Source organism: Patagioenas fasciata, chromosome 2 (assembly GCF_037038585.1).
Source record: "Patagioenas fasciata isolate bPatFas1 chromosome 2, bPatFas1.hap1, whole genome shotgun sequence".
NCBI lineage: Eukaryota > Metazoa > Chordata > Aves > Columbiformes > Columbidae > Patagioenas > Patagioenas fasciata.
This window is the reverse complement of record NC_092521.1, coordinates 57,334,927-57,343,561: the sequence shown is the minus strand read 5'-3', so window position 1 is coordinate 57,343,561 and position 8,635 is coordinate 57,334,927. Positions and strand designations below refer to the sequence as shown.

General features: G+C 38.9%; 1 protein-coding gene across 2 annotated transcripts; it reads right to left on the bottom strand.

Annotated features, from left to right (window-relative positions):
* Positions 1-3,163: 3,163 nt before the first annotated feature.
* On the bottom strand, positions 3,164-7,804 carry MC5R (melanocortin 5 receptor). 2 transcript variants are annotated; one of them, XM_065832443.2, is made up of 3 exons: positions 7,725-7,804; positions 7,515-7,629; positions 3,164-6,672 (listed from the first exon to the last, which is right to left on the bottom strand). In XM_065832443.2, exon 3 carries the CDS (start codon positions 6,588-6,590, stop codon positions 5,613-5,615), a length of 978 nt encoding a protein of 325 aa, XP_065688515.1. In that variant the 5' UTR covers positions 6,591-6,672; positions 7,515-7,629; positions 7,725-7,804; the 3' UTR covers positions 3,164-5,612. The 2 variants fall into 2 exon arrangements, with proteins under 2 accessions (XP_065688515.1, XP_071660374.1); XM_071804273.1 differs by lacking the exon at positions 7,725-7,804 and having other exon boundaries at positions 7,515-7,715.
* Positions 7,805-8,635: the final 831 nt, after the last annotated feature.

Here is an 8,635-nt window from a genome sequence, read left to right as displayed (position 1 = left end):
TAGGTCCAGACTCAAAATCCATTCAAAGCTTCCAGAAAGCAGTTCAGAGAAAAGCTATGACAATCAAAAGGCCCAATAAAAAGATGACAGATATTCCTAGGGTCATTTTTTCAGGGTATATGAAGTAGGCAAGAAGTTTCTGTGCAAGACAAAAAAAAAAAAAAAAGGCTAATTTACAAGCAACACCACTTACTGCTTGCCAAAAGTAACCACGTCCCGTTAAAAACTTGCAAACTAGAGAGAAAAATTAATTCAATTTTCTTTGTGAGCTTTTATTTTGTTTTGTTGCTGTTAATTAGGGCGTTTAAGCAACAGGGCATCAAAATGTTCATTTTGTGCCTTTGAAAATCATCTGGAGCCAGCATACAAAGCTTATAGTTCCAGTTCTCATCTTACTTCAATCAAAACCAACCTAATTGAAAGGAGAGGAGTGATGAATCACCATCTGGAGGTAGCTGTGTAAATTATGTTCTTAACACTCATATCAAAGAAATTATGGGCTTCCAGGAGAAGTTTGTGTCTGAACATAGGGTCCTTGATCCTCAGCCACCCAGAGCATGGCTGGAACACATTGCAAGGCCCTTCCAGTCTCTGTGACCAGGCTTCCTTCTTATCAGAGGCTGGGAAATGGAAGCTGTGTTCATCAGATGAATTCTGCTACCAAGGTGGGACACAGCCAAGGCACGTACTTGGACCTGGAAGCATGGAAGCACTCCTAAGCACCATTATTTTTGGCATATGTTTAAGATACAGATGTATGACCAAAGCCCTTACCATTGAAAATATAAGCCTATTTAGAGAACAGAGAGTATGTGTTCCTATGAGTATCTGTAGAGAAGGAATTCTTTCAGAGATCCTGAAATTTTCCAAATTATGGACCACGATGTACTAAATAAAAGTATGTTGTTGCGTGCCACTAAGAAAAGAATACAGAACAAAATATCATCTGGATTATCATATGCTCATCTGTTATGCTCTGAGTCAGAAAGAATATAGTAGATCTAGGAAAACAACATAAAGACAACAAGGTATAAAATTATCGGTAGAGATTAAATAGGCCAGCAACCTTGGCTGGAAAAGAGAAACTTCTTAGGGCAATATATGAGGGAGCAGGATAAAGACTGGCACAGGAAAGTGAATGGGGACCAGTAATTTCTTTACAACATAAGGACTCAGGAGCATTGAAGAAAACTTCCAAGCAGATGTTTCATAAGAGAAAAAAAATCATTTTTCCACAAAACGTATGTAAATTGGGAAACTTACCGTCACAAGATGTTGCAGATGGGTATAAAGAGATCCAAAAGTGATTAGATAAATCATTGTAAGAAACAGTCGTTGAAAGCTATCAGTCACAAAGCTGTAAATATAACCTCCTGCCCAAGAAGCTTGCTGGAAGCTCTAAGAGTAATCCAGAGGGTTTCCATGCACATGTCCAAGCTTTGTAGAATTCCTCTGAACAGGTCCTCTTTCTTTTGATGGACACTCTTCACTATCAATGCTCAGAACAGCCAGCCACATGTTTTTTGGGTATTTAGGGCAAGCAACTCAAGAGGAAACAGTTCTAGGGACAGTGCTTAAGACCATAAGGATTTAAATTTTACTGATTTTTGACTCTGAGAGCCATTAGGGGAACCTTTTATTCTGTCACACTGATTAACTATAATTTCCAAAAGCTCAGGATCCAAAAAACACTTGAGGTTTTTTTCTTCTACTTCAGGTTTAGACTGTTGCTAGTTGGGTCACAGGTGGATGAAATATGTGAGAAACAAGCTGCAAAATGGAAGGCAGTGTAACAAATAACTGGATGACAAAGAACAGAAAGTTTAGGGAAATGAAACCGTACATCCTCACCTACGTTTCATCTGTTTATATTGCTTGTCATTGTATTTGGGAGAAAGTCCTCATATACATGTAGGCAAGTATGTAAGTATAGAGAGACATATACATACTCAGATTCTCCTTTGCTTCCTGTATAAAGAACAAATGGGATCCAAGATACACACAGCTCAGGTTGCAATACATAAGATTAGAAAAGGAGAGAGAGCATCTCACCTGGCATAGAAACTTCTGCAGGTAGCTCCACCACAGCCTGTGTGACTCTCCATCTCTGATATGTGGATCTCCATTTATACATCCAGGTTCCAACACCTCATTTGCTCACCCTTCCTAACAAGAAGGGCACTGTGCATGCAAACCAACACAACTGGGATCCACTGTAATCCCTAAACACAACAATGTTCACCATGAGCTCATCTTCGAAGAAGCTGACTAGCAACAGAAGAAAAATTTACTGCAAGGGAGGCAGGAGAATCGCCAAATTCTTTTTTTATATTCTCCCTGCTCCTACTGATCTACTTAAAATGCAGGTGAAATTTTACTGCCCTTTGTGAGTTTATTTAAGTTGACCCCACCTGCAACAGAAGTTCGGAATAATTTCTTATTAAAAACTTGAAAATAGCGACACACAAGTTAGAGGCAGAGAAGTGTTCCATCATCAGAGCAGCAGTGGGCAATAAAGTTGGTTTTGGAGTTATGGGACAGAAATAGTGTGATTTCAGCTTCTTTCCGATTACTAATACCAAACTGTAAATAACTGGCAGTGGAAGCAAGGGTAGTACCATTAGCTATGCAGACACAATGCAATGACAGCCTAGCAGCTAATTTTTTCATGCCCGTCCTTTGACAGCAAATTTCATACTTACACAATGGTTGCTTGTCCCAATCCATCAGAATAATTTGTATTTTCCAAGCTCTGGCAAAATGAAAGCATGCTAAATATTGTTTTTATTTTTCAGCAAAGCAGGAGAAAGAAGCAGATTAAAACATGTCATGGTCTCACAGAGACATGTATTTTATATGCATTCCTGTAGCGTAAACAACCTTTGCGGGAACGGTTCTAGCCTGCTCTTGAAAAATATCTTCTTTCTCCCCTTAAGCTGTTTTACCTCCCCACCTGTAAAATTTATAATGAGGATGTGATGCTGACACCTAGAGGAACATAGGTATGAATGTAAATACATTGTATTAGTCTGAATTCTCTTTCAGAATGTGTTTTTTAATAAGGCGTCTTCTTAAATTGAGAAGTGAGCACGTGTAATGCAATATTTCCTCTGTGAATACTCTCTAAGTTTAGCAGACACATTACAACGAATAACCAATATGGTAGGTTTTCCAGCAATCCAGTTTAATAATTTCTTCTTGTCTGTATTTATACATCAAATAAATTTCCAACAAAGAGGTAATGTACAATCCAAGAAAATACCCAAGGCTATTACAGTTTGGCTTCCTCTTTGTTGATTTACAATTATGTACAAGACTGTCTTATTTCAAATACTCAATAAAGATTTAATTATTCATTTACAGCATCAGCTGGTGCCTTTCACTATGCAATTGAACTGTCTCATTTTTCGTTATCTACATTCGTAGTAGCAAGAGCACACTCTTAGGTGCCATTTATATATAGAATTAAGAGGTGGACTAAAACAAGGCGAAATTCTCACTATAGACTGGTTTGGACTAGATGATCTTCAGAGATCCCTTCCAACCCCAACCATTCTGTGATCCTGTGACCATAAACATAACTCTGAAATCCCATTTTCAGATATAGCCGAAGGAAGAATCCAGCGCCTAGTGCACTGATATAACCAGAATATTTACAGACAACATAAGATGTCTCCACTGAGAATAACATTCCCACACATATCAGAGGGAGATAAGGGTGAGGTGGAGGCAGTGTATATTTTAAGCTACAGCAAAGAAAAGGTATAACCCTGGTGCTAAAGTTGCACCTTACTTATCATGCCAGAGTCTTCCAAAGCAAATGAAGACAAAAAGTATGGCGTATTTCTAAATGTGTGGAGGAAAATCTCTTATGCTTTTTCTTACACAAGAAATTAAGTTAGAAGGGGGAAAAATGAAATTTTGTCACAAAACACCAACTGTCTCATAGAATCACAGAATAACCTGGGTTGCAAGGGACCTGTGGAGGTCATCTATTCCAAATCATTCAAAGCAGGGCCAGCTTCAAAGTTAGAATCAGCTTTCTACTTCGAGCAGATTGTTTAGGACTGTGTCCAGTCAAGTTCTGAATATCTCCAAGGATGGAGACTATACAACCACCAGTCACCCATTCCCATGTTTGACCACTCTTACGGTAAAAAAATTCTCCTAACAGCTGATGGGGACTTCTACCTTGAATATATAATCTAAGGCCCATTGAGTCAATCGTAGTTTTACTGACAAAAAGAGTTTTAGAGCAACCCTAAACCAAATATAACAAGGGTTACTCTTTCAGCTTGTTGGGAGAAACAATTCATTTTTCCAAGTTATATTTTTAATATCTAATCAGAAGGGTGCCATTGCTTGAAATATTTTCATAACTTACATCTCAGTGCAGGATATGTACCATCCATTTGCATCAGGAAATCAGTGCCACAGTTGAACTTCCTTCATCTGTGACAAGTCCAATGTTTTGCACATCACATAGCTGTTGCAGAACAGCATCTTTATGAGAGTATGACTAGTTGCAAATTACTCACACAAAATTCATGAGGGTTTCACATTAGAATCCTCTCAATAAACTGTTTGTTTGGGGAGCAAAAGTCAGGACTCTCTATTGTAACTACATATGCCTGAGTTTTTGAAATCCCTGTTTTGCAACTGCATGCTATCCCTTCTGATCATCAAACTTCTTTTTTTCTCTACCAGCTTGAAAGATGCAACCTACAGTACATCTTCCTCCAGTGACAAAAGCTACTCTTAGCTGAAATGCTTTTCTAATGTCTAGATGAAGGCAACCATTTGCACAGTCTTTCCTTCTCCACAAAACATTACATGACTGTCTAGAGGCCATGCACCCTTTACTTCCCTGGCCCTGGTGAATGAAGAAAACAGACAAACGAGAATCATCTCAGTCTTCACATTTAGCCTTAAAATTGACCTATGGTACATCTTACCTCACAGTGAGAACACTTATTGTCAGATATGACAAAGTACTGTGTACAACCTGGAAAATCTCCTGGTAACACTGTCCACTTACATAGTACATATTTTATTACAGTAACAGTCATGACTGGAATACAAGACTACTGATATGTGCATATATATTGGTCATAACTGTTGAGCGAGGTATGTGAACCCTGATAATTGGAGCTGCTTCTGTGATTTAATATCTCAAAAAAAAAAAAAAAAAAAAAAAAAAGTTAATTCTGATGTGAAAATATGCCATGCTGTATCTATAGAGATCAAGAATATCAACACAGACTAGGACGCTGATGGGCTCATTTGCATGGCAGTTCACACTCATTGCATTTAGCAGAAAGAAAAATAAGGCTTTCCCTGTATAAGGTCCTTTATAAGGTCCAGTCTCCAGTAGGGTAAATGAGATTCAAAATATTCCTTCTCCCCATACTACAGATGCACTGAGTAGCTCCCAGCACCAGTGTGAGAGATGTGCGTGGAGGGAAACGTAAAATCCCATTTAAAAATTGGTTTCTGATTGCTGCAGAAATCATGACAGCTGAATGAAGATGTTCCATAGGCATTTCAGCAGAACCACAAGAGGCAGCAAGATGTTGCGTTTTGATTCTCTTCCCTGGTTTGGTTTTGTTTTCTTAATACTTGTTTGATAACCCACAAACCATTCTCAGGCTATAGCAACAAATTATTTCTTTGAAGGTCTTCCTCATTTCCTGGCTACGAAAGGCGTAGATCAAGGGATCAATCACTGAGTTGCACATAATGAGAATGAGGTACATGTTGAAGTGAGACATGAAGCAAACACAATAGAGGTTTTGAGGGCAGGAGATCATCAGGATGAGATGAAGGAAGAATGGAGCCCAGCAAACAATGAAGATGCCAAGAAGCATAGTCAGAGTGATGGCTCCTTTCATGCTGGTTCTTTGACGGACAGAGTGGTACCCAGGCAAAGCAGCTATTTTCTTCACGTGAGTACGAGCCAGGAGGAACATATGGATATACAGCGAGACCATGAGGAACAACATGGTAAAAAACATAGTGATGAGACAAATGATCACGTAAGTTGATTCATAATAAAGAATGAAGATAATGCCACAGCCCGTGCAAAAGGTCCAGATGCATGCAATAATAAGCCCTGATCTTTTCACTGTCATGATGTTGTGATAACGAAGGGCATAGAAGATCGTGATATACCTGTCTACTGCTATAGCCAGCAAACTGCACATGGAAGCCACCACAGATATGCAGATCATTGAATCAAAGACATTGTCTATATGACGGACAAAGGCATCTTCCATAATTACATGCCTATTGTTTATTAAGTATATCGTTATTGTCTCCCAAGCATTAGACACACTGACCAGCATGTCAGCCACTGCTAAACTGCAAACAAAAAAATACATGGGTGAATGCAAGTTCTTGTTCTTAATTATTGCACATATAACTAAGATATTTTCAAGGAGGCTTACAATGCCCAGAGTTAGGAACACCTCAGCTGAAATGACCACTTGCTCACATGGCGACGACTTGCTCTTGACAGTAGGCACAGTAAAGTTGCTGCCAAAGGCACTCAGGTTTAGCTCAGAAACATACAGTTGAGAGGAGGTGTTCATCTCTGGAAGCAAACAGGTACTGTTCTTTCTGAGGGACTTGCCAGGGAGTGCGGTAAATGCATTTTCCAAAAGGCAAAACAACCTGCCAAAAAAAATACAGCATGACAAGAACAGGCAGAAGTTGACAAAACAAATATCACCCATTTCTGTTTAATTTGGCTTGTACATCTCCTGCCTCTTCCACACTATATTCCTCTACTGATTCTAAATTAACCTCCGATTGACTCAGAGTTTTTCTACCCATCCTTACTGAAAAATAGAACCACAAACTACTGAAGAGATTTGAGTGCTCTTCACTCATAGTTTTGTTTATTCTATTCAGTCTCCAGAAGTGAACACAATGTCCTGGAAATTCTGCTGAACACAAAACAACAAACAGTTTTCTGAGTTTCAGTTCTCAGAGCCCAAAAATGCAGGAGAATATAGTATCAGGTTCAGCAAAACCTGCTCACTTGAATACAACATATAAAAGTTTGAATTATTACCACAATTAAGAATGAAACATTTTCAATAAAATATCAAATGCTTTCCTGACCTTTGTACTTAAATTTGCATGAACTGTGTCATAAACAGCTTATCTGTGTAGTACTAACTTGATCACTTAAGAGAATAGTATTAAACCTATAACCAAGGCAAATCCATACATTTCAAGATTACTAAGGTTACAGAATCAGTATGAGTGGAATGCTGTCATAAAAATATTTTTTCTGTTCTAGATCATGAGTATTTTATTGAATGTTCTTTCGGTAAACAGAATATTCAGGGCAAGCTGTAAGCCATTGGATTCATAGGAAGGGGAACGCTTAAAGCTGATTGTCAATGACTTGTTGCAAATAAAGTTCAATGCTTATCAACCTAAATAATTTTCAGTTTTTAAAATATTTTAAAGGGAACCTTTTGTTTGAAATCAAGAATTAACTGTACCTATTTACGAGAGCTGCTCCTTCAGCTGCTCCTCCTCTTCATCGTCTGCAACCTTTCCTCCAGAGAGCAGAAGTTCCAGCCCCCCTCCTCACCCGATATCTGGGGCTGGGGACTCCTTGGTGGGAATGGATGACAAAAATAGAGGAAAAGGAATTAATAAATCCATAGAGTCAAGGCTGGCCACGTACAGATTACTTACTGTGCAACTACCTTTTTATAGACTCCAAGCAACAACGACTTCAGTATTCAAACGGTGGCTCCTCCTCCCCTTCTTTGCCCCTCTGAACTTCTCTTTTCACAGACGTTGTTAGCAAAGGCTCGGGTTTTTACCACCATCTAGTGGTCTTCTCTTGTCTTTCTAAGTGAGCAGTGATTCTGATCTGAAATTCATAATGAGCTTTTTTAAATAGTAAAGGAGGAGATGCACTAGGCATGCTCCTTTCCAAAAAACATTTCTCTTGTGTTTATTTCTCTGCTGTTGCTAGTACTGACAATAAGTTCATATTGCTACAATACTCCAAAAGAGGTGAGAGCAGAAGACTGTTATTGAAGGGGCAGGCTTGTGACATTTATAAGCATTTGTCTTATATTCACAATTATCATTTTGGAAGAATAACAACCATGCTGTTACAAAGCTCAGAAAACGTACAGTCAAGCCCATCACACCATTAATAGAAGATATAACTAAAGTAAATTTTGTGGAAAAAAAATAGAAAAAATAAACAGTCGCATTCTGGTGCCCTTGTTAGTGTACAGATTTTGATGCAGATGTGGGAGGAATACACAGCACACGGTGCTGGGAGCCAGAGCTTTCTGAAACAGATGTGAGTTCCTCCAGATCTCACAAGGCCTAAAAGCTGGGAAAGTCAATGCTCAGAAGTGTGATGCCTGAAGTCCCTCTGTGAGACTATCAGCCAGGCAGCCCATGTTCGTTCTGGGCCCTGTCCAAAAAGGTGCAAAATCAATCTTTTCTTTAGCAAATGGGCTCTGCCTCTACATGCAGACTGAGGAATGCAAAGCATACACCTTCCTGACACTACCAAATGCCCTTTGTGTTATTAGCTAACCTGCCAGTCAAATGCCATGCAGGATTTGAAGTCAGCTTGAGATAAAAAGTCTCT

Excerpts from the sequence above, each read along its gene's own strand:
- MC5R (XM_065832443.2), bottom strand. The coding sequence starts at position 6,590 with ATGAACACCTCCTCTCAACTGTATGTTTCTGAGCTAAACCTGAGTGCC.